This window comes from Coregonus clupeaformis, chromosome 35 (genome assembly GCF_020615455.1).
Source record: "Coregonus clupeaformis isolate EN_2021a chromosome 35, ASM2061545v1, whole genome shotgun sequence".
Lineage (NCBI taxonomy): Eukaryota > Metazoa > Chordata > Actinopteri > Salmoniformes > Salmonidae > Coregonus > Coregonus clupeaformis.
In genome coordinates this window covers 8,652,725-8,673,555 of record NC_059226.1, presented here as the reverse complement: position 1 = coordinate 8,673,555, position 20,831 = coordinate 8,652,725, and the positions used below count along the sequence as shown (strand labels likewise).

General features: G+C 43.6%; 1 protein-coding gene across 1 annotated transcript in view; it reads left to right on the top strand.

The window, feature by feature from the left end:
- LOC121551542 (heparan sulfate glucosamine 3-O-sulfotransferase 4-like) overlaps positions 1 to 3,732 on the top strand; it is a 77,668-nt gene extending 73,936 nt beyond the window's left edge. Inside the window, exon 2 of the mRNA XM_041864243.2 lies at positions 1,601 to 3,732. Within this exon, the coding sequence (XP_041720177.2) occupies positions 1,601 to 2,255 (655 nt within the window). The 3' untranslated portion in view covers positions 2,256 to 3,732. The remainder of the gene's footprint in view (positions 1 to 1,600) is intronic.
- The last annotated feature ends 17,099 nt before the right edge of the window (positions 3,733 to 20,831 follow it).

Here is a 20,831-nt window from a genome sequence, read left to right as displayed (position 1 = left end):
AAAGAGGAGTGGGACAAAATCCCTGCTGAGATGTGTGCAAACCTGGTGGCCAACTACAAGAAACGTCTGACCTCTATGATTGCCAACAAGGGTTTTGCCACCAAGTACTAAGTAATGTTTTGCAGAGGGGTCAAAAACTTATTTCCCTCATTAAAATGCAAATCAATTTATAACATTTTTGACATGTTTTTTTGTTTGTTATTCTGTCTCTCACTGTTCAAATAAACCTACCATTAAAATTATAGACTGATGATTTCTTTGTCATTGGGCAAACGTACAAAATCAGCAGGGGATCAAATACTTTTTTCCTTCACTGTAACACGATGTGTTTCTCCCAGTAAATTTGATTATTTTCAAAGAGAACAGTTAATTTAGAATGTGTCCAGGATGCAAATGATTGATGTGGCTATATTGTACCATCTTAGGTCTATGCTGATGACAATCTAAATTGAGAAAACAATTGTTTTATCTGAGATTTATGGAGAACACCGTACCCTCTGTATCTGTGAAAGTGGAATCATTTATTTTGAAGGAATGGAACAATTATGAGCTTTAGTTTTCACAAATTCAAAGAAAATATAGCATGACTAAGATTATAATTACTTGTATACAGCAAGGAGATTATAAAACATGATCAAATCAATAGCATTTATTACGGTGTTCATAAACTTGTATTGTATTTCATATTTCTATTTGGTGTAAGTATATAAAGGCTATACAATTCACAGGTTTTAAGGTGGCCAATTTAGAGCATAATCATGTCTAAACAAATAGAACAAGGATTGCAATGAAAAACAATGTAAACATTTAATATCGATTTGCTTGAGGCAAACATAATGCTTTGTTATCCATAGAGAAAAAAGAGAAACTGTAGGAACTAATCTCTCTTTTGTATGTATGAATTACATTTGCTTCCACATTGATTTATCCCCCAACTTAGTCTCAGAGACAAAGTTGAACATAATATTTGCAGCACTGGCAAATGGTTTCCCGTTATCCCTGAGATAAATCTCTCAAGGCAGGGGCATTTCTGTTCTACCACAAATGATCACAAAGAATCTCATAATGAATCACTATTCCCTTCAATGAACAGCCTCTAACCTTAAACATGGGATAGAGGGAAAGAAAATGAATGTGTCTTACACACAATGCAGAAGGTGAAGTGAATGCTAAGGAATGAAACTCAAGGCAGGCACACAGTGTGGGGCACACAGAATAAATGTATGACAAAACAATACCCCAGGCACCAGCAGTATTAATGATATGCAGTGAACTCATTATTAAAGTTCCAAAACAGCTCCTGGAGTAACACAGATGGAGCCAATTAGGCAATGAGCATACTTGCTCACTTGCCGTTACATCTTCTGTTTCTTTTATCTTGCACATATTACTCCACGGATTAAATAAGCTGTATGTTTCTCCTCGCTACATAATGTCCAGTGATAATAACATTTATTTCACTTGTAATTTCAAATGATTTATTGCTCCATAAATACCACATTTGCTTGTACCCTGTCCTTGAGTACCTCATTTGTGTTGCAGTAGGTGCAGAGAGTTCAGTATTAACGGAGCTGAGCTAACTGCTGCTTTGTGTTCACAGAGACCTGATGCCTTCGACGTTGGAGGGACAGATCACCATGGAGAAGACACCCAGCTACTTTGTGACTAGCCACGCCCCCAAGCGCATCCACACGATGGCCAGGGACATCAAATTAATCATCGTGGTCCGCAACCCCGTCACCAGGGCCATTTCAGACTACACTCAGACTCTGTCCAAAAAACCTGAGATCCCAACCTTTGAGGTTTTGGCCTTTAAGAACCGGACGCTGGGCCTAATAGATGCGTCGTGGAGTGCTCTACGTATAGGGATCTACGCACTCCACTTGGAGACGTGGATGCAGTACTTCCCTCTCGCCCAGATGCACTTTGTCAGTGGAGAGAGGCTTATCGTTGATCCCGCTGGCGAGATGGGCAAGGTACAGGACTTTCTGGGACTCAAGCGGATCGTCACGGATAAACACTTTTACTTCAACAAAACTAAGGGATTTCCTTGTCTCAAGAAGCCAGAGGACAGCAGCACCCCGAGATGTCTCGGCAAATCTAAGGGGAGAACTCACCCTAAAATTGACCCAGACGTTATCCGCCGACTGCACAAGTTCTTCAAACCCTTTAACATGATGTTCTACCAAATGACTGGCCAGAACTTTGAGTGGGAGTTGGAGGGGGGCAGTGACTCTCGGAGCTCTCAGAACTAACAGACTGCTGCCCCATGACACAGCCACAGCTACACCACCAGCCTTCTCAATAACACAACTACTGTCTGTCCCTACCTCTTCATCCTCTGAGAGAGTGCTTGAGTACGTCAATCAATCATGGCTGTCTTTGCAAAAGTGTCTATATCCATAGAAAAAAAGAGTTTACTGACATGCTTCTATTCTCTCCCTCAATATTAATGTTGTTGATGGTGGCAAAACATTATTGTACATACTATACATAAAATAATATTTATATTTGTGAAGAGGAGATGATTTTATTCCTTTTGTTTTAAAAACATAGAGCTGATATATGAATCATGTCGACTATGACGATGCATGCATGCGATAAGTTAAGTGTCCTTACCTCCTGAGCCCTAAGGGTGTATTCTGCCTGCTTCTTCTCCCTTTAGTTTTCATGCAGTTTGTTGCCCTCTCACCCACACCCACCAGCGTACAGTACAAAACAGTCATACTACTCAGATGACTGAGGCCATGAAGTATTCTGGATGATTTATTTCAACACTCCCATTCAGCTGTAGAGATAAAATAAAATAAATGAGTCTTACAGTACAATAATCCCTTGACATGACACTCATGTCGTATTTGAGGTTGTCCATGTATGTATTATAAACAGAGACAATCCCTTTTTTGTCAATCCAAGTTTACCAAGGCATAGCTTTAATTTACTCAGAATCCATATTTTTGTTGACCTGCACTCGTAAATAACATGTTTTAAACAAATGTACAGTACATATATTTCAAATTGTTTTGTATATCATCATTTGTGAGGCTGGAATTGGCATACAGTATACTGTATCAACTAGAATGCATTTCTTACAAACATCAAGGGATTACTGTAAATGTCACACCCATTCAAAGTATGCCCACTAATCTGAAGTAACAGTATTTTGAGGTGTGCACAAAGTATATTATAAATGAAGGAAACTATTCTAAAAACTTTTTTATATAGAGCTATTATATGATAAATGTGACAGAACTACTACAAAACAAAATGTGTAGTGAGATTTGCAAGCCAATAGGGTTCTCCTGTTATGGTTAAGTCGATGAGGTGAAGAACAACAGAGGAGGACCCAACAGAAGGGTGTTAACAAACATCTGGTGCCATGCAGTCTTCTGTCATTAAGAGATTCATGGATTAATTAAGTAAACCTGGAACAGCATTGTCAATGTCAAAGTGATGATTTGCTTCAGACAAAATGCTATTATGCACAGGTTTACCCAGTAAATCTCCCATATTGTTATGACAGTATCATGTATCTGACTGGAATATAAGTCTGTCTGTTGAGGAAACATTATGCACATCATCGCATCGTAACCCACTTGTGCTGATCCTCATCCAAGTTTGTATACATGGCACGGATTATAATAACAGAGTTTTACAGTGCTTTTCTGCTTTTCTATAAATGTTACTTTATGTTTCACTCCATGAAATAAGAACCGTCATCCTTTTTGCATAGCTTGCTGTGCTTCTGTCTGCTGTCTTACTACTGTCTCTGGACTTTTCATCAATTGAGACAATCAATACAGTCAATGAGTCAATAAATACAGTCTTCTACACATCAATGGTCGCCCACAGCTATGATGCATTACACTGTTAATCTTCCCTGTTTTCTGGCGGCCATGACAGGGTGGATAGGTTCACTCTCTGCCGGCCTCCCTGTCACCCAGGGGAGGCTGGGTGCAGCAGCTAGTTACACAGAGCAATTGATTCAATCAAGGTAAGAACTATACTACCCTTTCTAGCACTGAGCCTGAACACTTACCTCAGAGCCTCAGTTTCCCAGTCACACTTTCCACTGAGGCTTCTCTGTGCAGATATCCCCTGGTGTCTTCCTCTGAACCTCTTTCTCTCTCTCCGTCCCGGAGCACACTCCCCCATTCCTCACATGATTCTTACTGTCTAGCACTACTCTCTTTGTTCAGTTTAGAACAGAGATGTGGGCTCATAAATAACATTGTTTATAGTTTGACTACTTTGGGGAAAATGGTAGGTTGCATCAAATAATCCAATCAGAATGGGATTCTGCTGCCTGTTTTAATAATGTGTTTGTTTTACTCTGATGAAGAAACTGCATTGAATGCATATGAAATGGGATTTCTTGCAAAAATAATACTTTCCATTTGCCAAATAAACACAAACAAAATATTCTAGCTAGCTAATCACTATATTGCACACAAAAAATGTAACAAACTTTCAGATATTGCTTGGAGAAGTTCTTTCTCCCTTGTAATTAGGGTCCATGCTATTAAGGCAATTGATTTCTGCTGAGTCAGTGTGCTTGAGAAACTAGGGCTGCACAACTAAGATAACTACAGGAGGGTTGAGAGGAAAAAACGGGAACAGAAGACGGTGACATTATAAACACATACAGTACCAGTCAAAACTTTGGACACACCTACTCATTCAAGGATTTATTTTTATTTTTAACTACAGTGGGGGAAAAAAGTATTTAGTCAGCCACCAATTGTGCAAGTTCTCCAACTTAAAAAGATGAGAGAGGCCTGTAATTTTCATCATAGGTACACGTCAACTATGACAGACAAAATGAGGAAAATAAATCCAGAAAATCACATTGTAGGATTTTTAATGAATTTATTTGCAAATTATGGTGGAAAATAAGTATTTGGTCACCTACAAACAAGCAAGATTTCTGGCTCTCACAGACCTGTAACTTCTTCTTTAAGAGGCTCCTCTGTCCTCTACTCGTTACCTGTATTAATGGCACCTGTTTGAACTTGTTATCAGTATAAAAGACACCTGTCCACAACCTCAAACAGTCACACTCCAAACTCCACTATGGCCAAGACCAAAGAGCTGTCAAAGGACACCAGAAACAAAATTGTAGACCTGCACCAGGCTGGGAAGACTGAATCTGCAAAAGGTAAGCAGCTTGGTTTGAAGAAATCAACTGTGGGAGCAATTATTAGGAAATGGAAGACATACAAGACCACTGATAATCTCCCTCGATCTGGGGCTCCACGCAAGATCTCACCCCGTGGGTTCAAAATGATCACAAGAACAGTGAGCAAAAATCCCAGAACCACACGGGGGGACCTAGTGAATGGCCTGCAGAGAGCTGGGACCAAAGTAACAAAGCCTACCATCAGTAACACACTACGCCGCCAGGGACTCAAATCCTGCAGTGCCAGACGTGTCCCCCTGCTTAAGCCAGTACATGTCCAGGCCCGTCTGAAGTTTGCTAGAGTGCATTTGGATGATCCAGAAGAGGACTGGGAGAATGTCATATGGTCAGATGAAACCAAAATAGAACTTTTTGGTAAAAACTCAACTCGTCGTGTTTGGAGGACAAAGAATGCTGAGTTGCATCCAAAGAACACCATACCTACTGTGAAGCATGGGGGTGGAAACATCATGCTTTGGGGCTGTTTTTCTGCAAAGGGACCAGGACGACTGATCAGTGTAAAGGAAAGAATGAATGTGGCCATGTATCGTGAGATTTTGAGTGAAAACCTCCTTCCATCAGCAAGGGCATTGAAGATGAAACGTGGCTGGGTCTTTCAGCATGACAATGATCCCAAACACACCACCCGGGCAATGAAGGAGTGGCTTCGTAAGAAGCATTTCAAGGTCCTGGAGTGGCCTAGCCAGTCTCCAGATCTCAACCCCATAGAAAATCTTTGGAGGGAGTTGAAAGTCCGTGTTGCCCAGCGACAGCCCCAAAACATCACTGCTCTAGAGGAGATCTGCATGGAGGAATGGGCCAAAATACCAGCAACAGTGTGTGAAAACCTTGTGAAGACTTAAAGAAAACGTTTGACCTGTGTCATTGCCAACAAAGGGTATATAACAAAGTATTGAGAAACATTTGTTAATGACCAAATACTTATTTTCCACCATAATTTGCAAATAAATTCATAAAAAATCCTACAATGTGATTTTCTGGATTTTGTTTCCTCATTTTGTCTGTCATAGTTGACGTGTACCTATGATGACAATTACAGGCCTCTCTCATCTTTTTAAGTGGGAGAACTTGCACAATTGGTGGCTGACTAAATACTTTTTTCCCCCACTGTAAGTATCTTCTCTTTGCGCACCGAAGCACAGTCCACAGTCGGTGGAGTAGTCTAGTGCTTTGATACACCCTGCGAGAGTTCCATTGCATGAAAGGCATGCAAAGCTGTCCTCCACATGTTTCTCCCTATGGGGGTCATGTGGTGTGTGTGGTTCGGCACCGTGGTGGGGTGAGGAGACAGAGGAGAGAGGAGCTCTACTTAGATGACGGGAGGAGCCTCGCCCACTCATCACAACCACTATTGTTTCGCTGTCATCATGCTCCATTAATGTACAAATGAATGTCTGTCACTCAATACCTGTAAGGAGATAAAAGAGTCCATATAATTCCTCGCAGGTGGCATCCACAGTACTTCACAGTAGCCTACTGTCCAATACAAAAAGCTCTTTATACACATAGCCTAGCTCATAGAATGACGGAGAAGAACATTAAGGCATGAACATAAACAACAATGTATGCAAATCTACCCTTGGAAAACCGATAAACTAAGGGCTGGATTAAATCCGGAGTGGGGAAGAACCGAGATATAGTGCAATTGAAATGTAAAGGTAATTTCTGATATAGCCGATATACTGTATGCAGGTTTTACCGTAAATGCAGTCTCTGGGTGTTTCTCAAAATGCATACTACTGTGCTCCGAGCACGCAAATTGGAGCACGGGAGGGTCGGAGTATGAGTCCAAATCCAAGTATGTGAAACAGAGCACGGAGGGCACTTCTCGAATGCGTACTCCATTTGTACATATTTTGAAGCATGATTCGATGCAAGCTTTAACGGAAAGTATGCAATGAAATATGACACCACCACGTAAAAAAATACACAAAATTTATTGAAATCATTATTTGAGCTGAAGCGAGAGAAAATACAATATTTCCTACTCACATCTCATATGTTGCCTGACTACAATATTTCATCTTGATACGTTAATAAATACATGCTGTGCTAATTTTGGCATGTTTGCCTGCCTGCGTACCGTAGATCTCAAGCCCATAATAAGTCAAAAGAGCTAACTGGCTAGCTACTAATGTTAGCTAGCCACGAAGAATTGTTAGCTAGCTACCCACGAAGAATTGACATCTATCTTGCATAATATTAGTTTGAGGTATTTTTGCCTGTTAAACTATCTGGTTAGCTACATAATTACAATTCACATATAGCTAGCTGATTGTTATGAAGTAAATCGGTTGCTTTGTGTATATCTTGTTCCATCTTTACTGCCATTGTCCTGGCTGGAAGATGGTTCAGTGAATGGGTAAGTCCGAAGGTCAATAGGGCTAACAGGTTAGCTAGCTAGCCACAAAAAATTTACATCTACCTTACATAACATTAGTTTTAGGTAATTTTTGCCTGTTTAACTAGCTGGCTAGCTCGATTATTACGATTCACATATCTAGCTGATAATTATGAAGTAAAACGTTTGCTTTGTATATACATTTACATTTACATCATTTAGCAGACGCTCTTATCCAGAGCGACTTACAAATTGGTGTCTTGTTTTCGTCTATTGTTGCCATTGTCCTGGCTGGAAAAAGGTTCAGTGAATGGGGAGGTGAAGCCTGAGGTAATACAGTAGGGGGAGTGCGAGTGCTTCTCAAATGTAATTTTTTATACATTCTCCACACTCTCGTCCTCACAAGAACGTACTCCAGAAAACATCATCGGAGAGTACACTCGGAGCATGAGAGTGTGGAGCGCGGTAGTATGCATATTGAGAAACACCCTCTGCGATCGCGGGAATATTGCCTTTAAATTTCAATCGTGCTATAATGCGGATCTTTCGCACTCCGGTTTGAATCCATCCCTTACTTTCTCTCTCTAGTGAAATTGTTACATCATTTTGTTTTTTTGTAATTCAAGATTGGGCCTTTAAAAACAATCATTTGTCATAAAATATGTCAGGAGAAAGGGTCCTTTTTAACACAGGAGAGTAGTTTACCATGTCTAGAAAGAATCATTCTAGTTAGCTACATTGCAGTCCAATCTTACTCTGACTGGCTAAAAGCAAAATGTAATCTCGAATGGAAACAAACAATTACTGTAAAGTACAATAGAATGCATCTCAACAGGATCCAGCATATCATTTACATGACCTTAACTCATCTTGTCTAGAGTCATGGAACATTTATGATCTAGCAATAACTGTAGGAGTGGGGGGACCTAAATAAGTCAACTGTTGTTGTAGAGGAGGGGGAGGGGTAAGCTTGTTTTTCATCCCCGTCTCTGAGTATCAATTACAACACTATTTACAGTGCATGGAGGCCCGTATTGTCTGGGATCACCCTTCTGTTGCCACCAGGACAAAGTGTTGTCTATATGAGAAGCATTATTTTTTCCAATCAATATCTCTCTGCATCCGAGATGCTCCTCCTCCTTAAGGAGACTAATTTCTTGATCCATCATTGTTGGTAATGGGCTCATTAATACACTGTTGATTCATTTTCTGCTGAGTGGATATTAACCTTTTGCCAGCAATCATTAATTATGTTTGTCAGAGGTGTGGTCAGTATGTATTGTGAATTAGATTCTTGGAGGCCAAATAAACACACCTCTAAAAGAGCGACTGAACACACTGATTCTGCATGTGTTTCTCTGTTGCTCGTTAAGAAAAAAGAGATTTCAGTCTTGGGGGTGTGGTTCGATGTGGCTGTTACTGATGTTTGTCCCCCATGAGACACCATAGGAACAAAGACAGTATTACTTCCTCAAAATAGTCAGAATGAATCTAATATAACTCAAGAAATCTGTAATGAATTTGGACATTTTTTGCCGAGGAGGTTTTGGTCGTGCAATTTTACATCTAGTTAAGGTGTTTATTGCAGTATTTGTCATGTGCAATGAATTGTTTTATGCAAACAAAGTCAGATCCGAGGTCCTGATGAGCAAGTCTGTCTCACTGTCTGTGTGCTCTGTGGTAGGAATGGAGAGAGCTCAATCATTTCAGCTGTGTATCGTATTAATCCTGTTGCATCCTTCCCAGTCAAAACAGCACATATATTATGACAACATTTAGTGACGTTTTTGTTCGTTTTGGTGTTTGGCCGTTTTTTTTTGTCTGTTCGAGCACACCATTTTCTTTCTTGAGGCAACTCGAAGTTCGGTAGCCGAAGTCTACGCCACTTCGTCGATGATTGGTCAACAGTACTACTAGTAGGATTAATGGGATTCTTCAATGAAGTGTTTGTTGTCATTCTATGAGAGATGACTAGTTTTAATGGAAAAAAATTCAAGTGAGCATTGTCTGAATCAAAACCCAACCCTCAAGTAAGTCATGAAGAACTCACTTACAAAACTCTGTTTTGGACGAGAGTGACTTTATGAAAGATATTATCCTATTTACACTTTGTAGTCAATAAATGTTTCTGACTAATATCGATGTCACATAGGCCATTTTCTATCAGATAAATTTCACTTCAGTTGCGCTTTAAAAGACTTCTCATGTAACGCCTCTACATAAATATCATCAAATGGAAATATTACAGTTCACTGCATTTACTGTCTGTTGATTACAATTGCCATACCTATATACTCGCTACTCTCTCCCTGTTCATATTCTGTTTTCCTTTGTACACAATCGTGTAGGTTTGCCCTGAAAGTGGCAACAGTGGTCCCTCATGTTGCTTTGTTCAGTGATGCATGCCTTCGGGGGCAATTATTATGCTCTGAAAAATCTAAAACTCATGGTATGTGATCTAAATGCCTGGCCTGATGCATCTGATAACTGCTTCATGTAAGGGGATAAGGTAAGGTTAGGTATAGGCATGCTAGCGATTGGTCAATGTAAGGGTTTGAGGACGCCTGGGATGTTAAAAGTCTAAAACTGGAATATAAACCACTTATGTTCTCAAAATAACTTCACCAATTATGCACTCACTAGATATCGCATACAATGCAGCACTTCTTTCTTTTCTTAATTAGGCTTAGTGCCCATCCATCAATAACTCCTATTCTCCTATGAGGGTTTGGTCTCCCCTCTCATTTGTCAACCAAGTAAAAGATTCTTAGCCTAATTAGAAGGTATGTTTTTCATGAGGGTATTGAGGGTAACAATTATCAATGTTTGTTGATTTTTAAAGAAAGACATCTTGCTCGCTACAAGAGACTCACTCCGACTTCATTGCAACGACATGGAAGGACACATTTGGGTGAGTTGTACAAGGTTATTCATCTTTTATCAGATGTGTTATATGAATGACTTCATTATTGCATCTGAGCTCCTAGAGTGTGCGGCTCTCTTTTTCTTTTTCAATGAATGACCTAAAACGGATTCACTATTCCAACAGCATTATTTCAATGAGTTTATGACCCATTTGTGTCATGGGGAATGTCACTAATGAGAGACCTACTTCACGTTGTTTCTTGAATCATCGATTTTTTATGAAAGATCAAATGTTATTTGTATATGTTGTTTGACTATAGACCTATGACTCTAATGTATTTTTTCACCAATCTATGATGCATACATTTGCATTATGATTACTATCAGAAGCCTTTTAATTTCCTCTCTATGATCCTCTTGCATGCAATGAAAAGAAAATACATCTCTGGAGAATTGTCTACATAATCTTCATATTCTGTGAGGTACAGTAATTTTGCATGAACAATAAACCCTAAGTAGGTGATTAATTAGTCCTATCTGTTCCCACTAAGCTAAGTCAACCTGTCTCCCTTGGAGGTAACCATACAGTATCAGCCTCCTTCAAGTCACATGTAAAAACCAGCTTTCTTTAGATTTTTCTAATCACCCAACAGTTTCATTTAGATGTAATCAGCCTAACACCATTCATAAAAACGTCTGAGGAATTAACGTTTGACAAAGGTTGGACAATTTCCATTTATCAGGTATACATATTGTTTTGTACAGCCTTTTAATTCGAATGCTTATTGAGTTTGAGGTTGATGGTATGTGGTTTGTAATGTTAAACATATAGTACACAGTAAAGTAAACACAGTAGGATGGATCTTGTGTATTGGGAGGAATTATCTGCCAGAATGCAACTATAATCTGCTTTATGAAGATTGTCATCCAAGCTCCCCCTCTTAGTGTAGATCATGCACTAAATTATTTGGAAAGCCTCCATTATTAAATAGCCTCCTGTCCTATTTCTGAAAGTGTTACTTGAAATGAACGATGATAATGGAAATGCTTACCCTCATGGTTAACATTTATTTAGAATTGCCCCAGGTATTATTTGAATAATTTATACAACTTTTCTTAACATTGTTATGATTTTAAATGACCAGTGATACAAAATGTATTGACTTAGCTAGTTACCTGCATTGAAAGACAGTTAAATGCACACAATTTTCCACAATAGTAGGGTTAGAAATCTCTGGTTGGCATTTCAGAGCATTTGCAGAAAAGGCATGTCACTCTGGACATTTCCAATGCATATGCATTTCACGTTTTTTGCAAGTGACAGTGAGAAGGGTACAACATGTTCAAGAACCTCATTTCGAACACCTACAGGCCATACAAGAGCTGACACAAAAGCTGAGGTACACAGGCAAAGTTTAAATGTATTAGGGCTCTGTTCAATCTGTTAAACTGAAGCGTTACAGATTCCGCAATAGAAATGTTAAAGTAATTTCCGATTGAGCCGACATATGCAGCTTTTACCGTGAATGCAGTCTCCACTAAAGCGGGAACATTGCCTTTAAATTTCAATCGCGCTGTAAAGCTGAATTTCCGTGATGCGGATTGAATAGAGCCCGTAGAGAGATACACTGACAGAAGGCAGGACGCCAAAAGTTGCACCAGGTTTTCTCATGTTTCGACATTGGACTGTCGTTCTGTTCCATCCTAACCCTGACACTACATAAATGATGCAAAAATAAAGTGATGTCAGTTCTCTGAGGGAAGAGTGCCTAAAGCAAGCATACTTGACAAACCACAGACACCTGGCACAAACAAACAAGGTGAGAAGTGTTGTCAGTGAGCAACAACAGAATTGGTGACCGCGTCTTACAATCTCAACGTTGGTGGCTGTCATCTATGTTTGTTGATCCACATTTTGCCAGTCATTATTATATTTTCATTATATAACTGAGGTGCAGTTAACTCTAATGAACATAGCAGAGGTAACTCTGGGTCTTCCTTTCCTGTGGCAGTCCTCATGAGAGCCAGTTTCATCATAGCGCTTGATGGTTTTTGCGACTGCACTTGAAGAAATGTTCAAAGTTCTTGAAATGTTCCGTATTGACTGACCTTCATGTCTTCAAGTAATGATGGACTGTCATTTCTCTTTGCTTATTTGAGCTGTTCTTGCCATAATATGGACTTGGTCTTTTACCAAATAGGGCTATCTTCTGTATACCACCCCTACCTTGTCACAACACAACTGATTGGATCAAACACATTAAGAAGGAAAGAAATTCCACAAATTAACTTTTAAGAAGGCACACCTGTTAATTGAAATGCATTCCAGGTGACTACCTCATGAAGCTGGTTGAGACAATGCCAAGAGTGTGCAAAGCTGTCATCAAGGCAAAGGGTGGCTACTTTGAAGAATCTCAAATGTAAAATATATTTTGATTTGTTTAACACTTTATTGGTTACTACATGATTCCATATGTGTTATTTCATAGATTTGATGTCTTCACTATTATTCTACAAAGTAGAAAATAGTAAAAATAAAGAAAAACTCTTGAATGATTAGGTGTGTCCAAACCTTTGACTGGTACTGTATAGTGTACATGTTAGTACATACACACAAAAATTAGGTCACATGGGGAGAGACGTTGTGCCGTTCGGTGTTGCTTTGTTAGTTTTTTGCTGTTCACTTGCACTATATGAGATGGAAGGGAGTTCCATGTAGTCATGGCTCTATATAATACTGTACATTTTCTTGAATTTGTTCTGGACCTGGGGACTGTGAAGAGACCCATTGTGGCATGTCTAGTGGGGTAAGTATGTAAGAGCTATATGTAAGTTGATTATACAGACAATTTGGAATTTTCAACACATTAATATTTCTCACAAAAACAAGAATTGAGCCAAGAGAGACTGATATGAATACTGTTGGCATTAGCATTCTGTGTACAATGAAGGGCAAGACGTGCTGCTCTGTTCTGGGCCATCTGCAGCTTTTCTAGGTCCTTCTTGTCACGAGCTGATGTGGATGTGGTCTTGGAGTCAGGAGCAGGACACAGAAGCTTAGTCCAACAGACTTTACTAGTCAAAACACGACAATACAAAATAACGGGCCTCAACACAACGGAGGCGAGCGATTACACATACTGTGCGTAAATACACAAAATAAACGAGAGAAAATACAAATCACCAACGGACAGGCGGACAACAACACACAACTACAAACAAAACCAAAGGAAACTTATAGGTGACATAATCAATACGTGATATGGAACAGGTGCACTAATCAGACAAAACCAAACAAACATAGAGAACATCAAACGGTAGCAGCTAGTACTCCAGAGACGACGAACGCCGAAGCCTGCCCGAACAAGGAGGAGGAGCAGTCTCGGCGGAATTCGTGACAGTACCCCCCGACTCCGGCCTCGGGGACGGCCAGTAGGACGTGGAGCAGGGCGCGTAGGATGACTACGGTGGAACTCAGTCAGGAGGGATGGATCTAAAATGTCCCTCCTAGGCATCCAGCACCGTTCCTCCGGACCGTACCCCTCCCACTCCACGAGATATTGTAGACCCCCCATCCGACGTCTTGAATCCACGATGGACCGGACTGAGTACGCCGGAGCCCCCTCGAAGTCCAGTGGGGGCGGAGGGGTCTCTCTTATCTCACTCTCCTGGAGTGGACCAGCTACCACCGGCCTGAGGAGAGACACATGGAACGAGGGGTTAATGTGATAGTCATTAGGCAGTTGCAACTTGTAACACACCTCGTTCAATCTCCTCAGGACTTTAAATGGCCCCAAAAACCGCCGGCCAAGCTTCCGGCAGGGCAGGCAAAGGGGCAGGTTTCGAGTCGAGAGCCAGACTCGATCTCCAGGGGCGTAGACTGGACCCTCACTGCGGTGGAGATCGGCGCTCGCCTTCTGCTTGCGGATGGCCCGCTGCAGATGTACGTGTGCAGCGTTCCATGTTTCTTCCGAGCGCCGAAACCACTCATCCACCGCAGGAGCCTCGATTTGGCTCTGATGCCATGGTGCCAGAACTGGCTGATAATCTAACACACACTGAAAAGGGGTCAGGTTAGTACAGGAGTGGTGAAGAGAGTTCTGAGCCATCTCTGCCCAGGTGATATACCCCGACCACTGCTCCAGCCGGCCCTGGCAATAGGATCTCAGAAACCTACCCACATCCTGGTTTACTCTCTCCACCTGCCCATTACTCTCAGGGTGGTAACCCGAGGTAAGGCTAACCGAGACCCCCAAGCGTTCCATGAACACCCTCCAGACTCTAGAGGTGAATTGGGGACCCCGATCAGACACTATATCCTCGGGAACCCCTTAGTGCCGGAAGACGTGGGTGAACAAAGCCTCAGCGGTCTGTAGGGCAGTAGGGAGACCCGGCATAGGAATGAGACGACAGGCCTTAGAGAACCGATCCACAACGACCAGAATAGTGGTATTCCCCTGAGAGGGGGGAAGGTCCGTAACAAAGTCCACCGAGAGGTGAGACCACGGCCGTTGTGGAACGGGCAGGGGTTGTAACTTCCCCCTGGGCAGGTGTCTAGGCGCCTTACACTGAGCGCACACCGAGCAGGAGGAGACATAAACCCTCACGTCCCTAGCCAATGTTGGCCACCAGTACTTAACACTAAGGCAGTGCACTGTCCGGCCAATACCTGGATGTCCAGAGGAGGGTGACGTATGAGCCCAATAGATGAGACGATCACGGACCTCGAGCGGCACGTACGTCCGACCCACTGGACACTCTGGGGGAGTAGGGTCAGTGCGTAACGCCCGCTCAATTTCCGCATCGACCTCCCATACCACCGGTGCCACCAGACAAGACTCCGGCAGTATGGGAGTGGGCTCAATGGACCTCTCCTCTGTGTCATACCGCCGGGACAGGGCGTCTGCCTTATCGTTCTGGTACCCTGGGATGTAAGTGATCTTAAAAACGAACCGGGTCAGGAACATGTTCCACCTAGCCTGACGAGGGTTCAATCTCCTAGCTGCCCGGATGTACTCCAGGTTCCGATGGTCAGTCAGAATGAGAAAAGGGTGTTGAGCCCCCTCAAGCCAATGCCTCCACACCTTTAGGGCTTGAACCACGGCTAACAGCTCCCTGTCCCCTACGTCATAATTACGCTCCGCCGGGCTGAGCTTTTTAGAATAAAAAGCGCAGGGACGGAGCTTAGGAGGCGTGCCGGAGCGTTGCGACAGTACTGCCCCAATACCGGCCTCTGAAGCGTCCACCTCTACCTGGAACACTAAAGTGGGGTCCGGGTGCGCCAGCACCGGAGCCGAAGTGAACAGGTCCTTCAGTTTACAAAACGCCCTGTCCGCTTCAGCCGACCACTGCAAACGCACCGGGCCCCCCTTCAGCAGGGAAGTAATGGGAGCTGCTACCTGTCCAAAACCCCGGATAAACCTCCGGTAGTAATTGGCAAAACCCAAAAACTGCTGCACCTCTTTAACAGTGGTTGGGGTTTGCCAGTTACGCACGGCTGACACCCGGTCAACCTCCATCTTCACCCCTGACGCGGACAACCGATGACCCAAGAAGGAGATGGACTCCTGGAAAAACAGACATTTCTCTGCCTTGACATACAGGTCATGCTCCAACAGCCTACCCAACACTCGGCGCACCAGGGCTACATGCTCGGCTCGGGTAGCAGGGTACACTAGGATGTCGTCAATGTACACTACCACTCCCTGTCCATGCAGGTCCCGGAAGATCTCGTCCACAAATGATTGGAAGACTGAAGGAGCATTCATTAACCCGTATGGCATGACAAGATACTCATAATGACCTGAGGTGGTACTAAATGCCGTCTTCCATTCATCTCCCTCCCTAATGCGCACCAGGTTATAAGCGCTCCTGAGATCCAGTTTTGTGAAGAAACCCGCTCCGTGTAATGATTCAGTCATACTCGCAATCAGAGGTAGAGGGTAACTGTATTTCACAGTGATCTGATTGAGACTACGATAATCAATACACTGGAGCAAACCTCCATCCTTTTTCTTCACAAAAAAGAAACTCGAGGACGCAGGGGAAGTGGAGGGCCGTATGTACAGTGGGGAAAAAAAGTATTTGGTCAGCCACCAATTGTGCAAGTTCTCCCACTTAAAAAGATGAGAGGCCTGTAATTTTCATCATAGGTACACGTCAACTATGACAGACAAAATGAGAAAAAAAAATCCAGAAAATCACATTGTAGGATTTTTAATGAATTTATTTGCAATTATGGTGGAAAATAAGTATTTGGTCAATAACAAAAGTTTTGTCAATAGTTTGTTATATACCCTTTGTTGGCAATGACACAGGTCAAACGTTTTCTGTAAGTCTTCACAAGGTTTTCACACACTGTTGCTGGTATTTTGGCCCATTCCTCCATGCAGATCTCCTCTAGAGCAGTGATGTTTTGGGGCTGTCGCTGAGCAACACGGACTTTCAACTCCCTCCAAAGATTTTCTATGGGGTTGAGATCTGGAGACTGGCTAGGCCACTCCAGGACCTTGAAATGCTTCTTACGAAGCCACTCCTTCGTTGCCCGGGCGGTGTGTTTGGGATCATTGTCATGCTGAAAGACCCAGCCACGTTTCATCTTCAATGCCCTTGCTGATGGAAGGAGGTTTTCACTCAAAATCTCACGATACATGGCCCCATTCATTCTTTCCTTTACACGGATCAGTTGTCCTGGTCCCTTTGCAGAAAAACAGCCCCAAAGCATGATGTTTCCACCCCCATGCTTCACAGTAGGTATGGTGTTCTTTGGATGCAACTCAGCATTCTTTGTCCTCCAAACACAACGAGTTAAGTTTTTACCAAAAAGTTCTAATTTGGTTTCATCTGACCATATGACATTCTCCCAATCCTCTTCTGGATCATCCAAATGCACTCTAGCAAACTTCAGACGGGCCTGGACATGTACTGGCTTAAGCAGGGGGACACGTCTTGCACTGCAGGATTTGAGTCCCTGGCGGCGTAGTGTGTTACTGATGGTGGGCTTTGTTACTTTGGTCCCAGCTCTCTGCAGGTCATTCACTAGGTCCCCCCGTGTGGTTCTGGGATTTTTGCTCACCGTTCTTGTGATCATTTTGACCCCACGGGGTGAGATCTTGCGTGGAGCCCCAGATCGAGGGAGATTATCAGTGGTCTTGTATGTCTTCCATTTCCTAATAATTGCTCCCACAGTTGATTTCTTCAAACCAAGCTGCTTACCTATTGCAGATTCAGTCTTCCCAGCCTGGTGCAGGTCTACAATTTTGTTTCTGGTGTCCTTTGACAGCTCTTTGGTCTTGGCCATAGTGGAGTTTGGAGTGTGACTGTTTGAGGTTGTGGACAGGTGTCTTTTATACTGATAACAAGTTCAAACAGGTGCCATTAATACAGGTAACGAGTGGAGGACAGAGGAGCCTCTTAAAGAAGAAGTTACAGGTCTGTGAGAGCCAGAAATCTTGCTTGTTTCTAGGTGACCAAATACTTATTTTCCACCATAATTTGCAAATAAATTCATTAAAAATCCTACAATGTGATTTTCTGGATTTTTTTTCCTCAATTTGTCTGTCATAGTTGACTTGTACCTATGATGAAAATTACAGGCCTCTCTCATCTTTTTAAGTGGGAGAACTTGCACAATTGGTGGCTGACTAAATACTTTTTTTCCCCACTGTATCCCTGTCTCAGGGACTCAGCTATGTATGTTTCCATAGCCGCCGTCTCCTCTTGAGACAGAGGATACACATGGCTCCGCGGAAGTGCCGCACCTGTCTGGAGGTTTATCGCACAATCTCCCTGTCTATGAGGTGGCAATCGCGTCGCCCTCGTCTTGCTGAACACGAGTGCCAAATCCTCATACTCAGGGGGAATGTGCATTGCGGGCACTTGGTTCGGACTCTCCACCGTGGTCGCCCCAACGGAAACACCTAAACATCGCCCAACACACTGGCCAGACCATTCCTTGAGAGCCCTCTGTTGCCACGAAATGGTGGGGTCATGGGTGATTAACCAAGGAAGCCCCAGCACCACGGGATACGCAGGAGAGTCAATTAGGTACAACTGAATAATCTCCTCGTGACCCCCCTGCGTCTTCATCTTTAGTGGCGCTGTGACCTCCCTAATCAACCCAGATCCCAACGGGCGGCTATCTAGGGCATGGACAGGAAAGGGTGCATCAACGGGCAGGAGGGGAATCCCTAATTTAGAACAACATTTCCGATCAATAAAATTCCCAGCTGCGCCTGAATCGACTAGCGCCTTATGCTGGGAATGAGATGCAACCTGAGGAAATACCACAGGTATACACAAGTGAACAACAGAGAGCTCTGGGTGAGTGGGGCGCCTACTCACCTGAAATGACTCCCCAGTGCGCGACCTGTTGCCTCGATTCCTTGGAGACCCTCCCCAGCACCTAGCCGCAGTGTGTCCTCCACGGCCACAGCTGGTGCAGGGGACGGCCCCCCTCGGGTTCTCTCTCCTTCTCTCTCTAGCGCCAGCACCCCCGAGCTCCATTGGGCTCAGCTCGGAGGTGCTGGGGGATGGAATGGAGGTCCCCATCTCGGGACGTCCGCGGGTGGCCAGCAGGGTATCCAGACGAATGGACATGTCCACTAGCTGGTCGAAGGACAGATTGGTGTCCCTGCAGGCCAGCTCTCGACGAACGTCCTCACGCAGGCTACACCTATAGTGGTCGATGAGGGCCCTCTCATTCCACCCCGCATCCGCCGCTGGAGTCCGAAAATCCAGGGCGAACTCCTGTGCGCTCCTCTTCCCCTGTCGGAGGTGGAACAGACGCTCCCCCGCTGCTTTACCCTCAGGAGGGTGATCGAAAACTGCCCTGAAGCGGCGGGAGAACTCCGCATAGCTGATGGTGGCGGCGTCTATTCCCCTCCATTCGGCGTTGGCCCACTCCAACGCCTTGCTGGAGAGACAGGAGATGAGGGCGGAAACGCTCTCGTATCCCGAGGGCGCCGGGTGTACGGTGGCCAGGTAGAGTTCCACCTGAAGGAGGAACCCCTGACACCCGGCTGCGGTGCCATCATACGCCCTCGGGAGCGAGAGCCGAATCCCACTGGATTCCGGAGCTGGTCTGGTGGGGCTGGCCGATGGTGGTGGTAATGTAGGAGGAGGTGTGGGCACGCCTCCCCTTTCCCATCGGCGCATGGTGTTCATTACCTCCTGCATGTCGGAGCCGAGTTGCTGGATCATGGCGTCCTGGCAGCTGACCCGATCCTCCAGCGACTCGGTCGCCGCCGCTGCTCCTGCTGACTCCATTGTATGGTGTGTTGTTCTGTCACGAGCTGATGTGGATGTGGTGTTGGAGTCAGGAGCAGGACACAGAAGCTTAGTCCAACAGACTTTACTAGTCAAAACACGACAATACAAAATAACGGGCCTCAACACAACGGAGGCGAGCGATTACGCATACTGTGCGTAAATACACAAAATATAAGTGATTACGCAAACAGTGAGTCAATACACTAAATACACGAGAGCAAATACAAATCACCAACGGACAGGCGGACAACAACACACAACTACAAACAAAACCAAAGGAAACTTATAGGTGACATAATCAATACGTGATATGGAACAGGTGCACTAAACAGACAAAACCAAACAAACATAGAGAACATCAAACGGTAGCAGCTAGTACTCCGGAGACGACGAACGCCGAAGCCTGCCCGAACAAGGAGGAGGAGCAGTCTCGGCGGAATTCATGACACTTCTTTGCAGCACTTGACCATATCACTGGGCAATAGTCAAGATTAGATCAAACTGGGGCCTGCAGGACATGGTCAACTGTGGTGTTAAAATTGCTGAGCATCTCTGTATCACATCTCCCAATCTTTACAACAATTGAATCAATATGCCTTGACCATGACAATTTACATTCTAAGGTGACACCAATAAGTTTAGTCTCCTGAACTTACTCAACAGCCATATCATTCATTACCAGATTCAGCTGAGGTCTAGAACTTAGGGAATGATTTGTACCAAATACAATACTTTTAGTTTTTGATACACTACTGGTCAAAAGTTTTAGAACACCTACTCATTCAAGGGTTTCTCTTTATTTGTACTATTTTCTACATTGTAGGATAATAGTGAAGACATCAAAACTATGAAATAACACATATAGAATCATGTAGTAACCAAAAAGTGTTAAACAAATTAAAATATATTTGAGATTCTTCATATAGCCACCCTTTGCCTTGATGACAGCTTTGCACACTCTTGGCATTCTCTCAACCAGCTTCACCTGGAATGGTTTTCCAACAGTCTTGAAGGAGTTCCCACATATGCTGAGCACTTGTTGGCTGCTTTTCCTTCACTCTGCGGTCCGACTCATCCAAATCGATCTCAATTTGGTCGGGGGATTGTGGAGGCCAGGTCATCTGATGCAGCACTCCATCACTCTCCTTCTTGGTA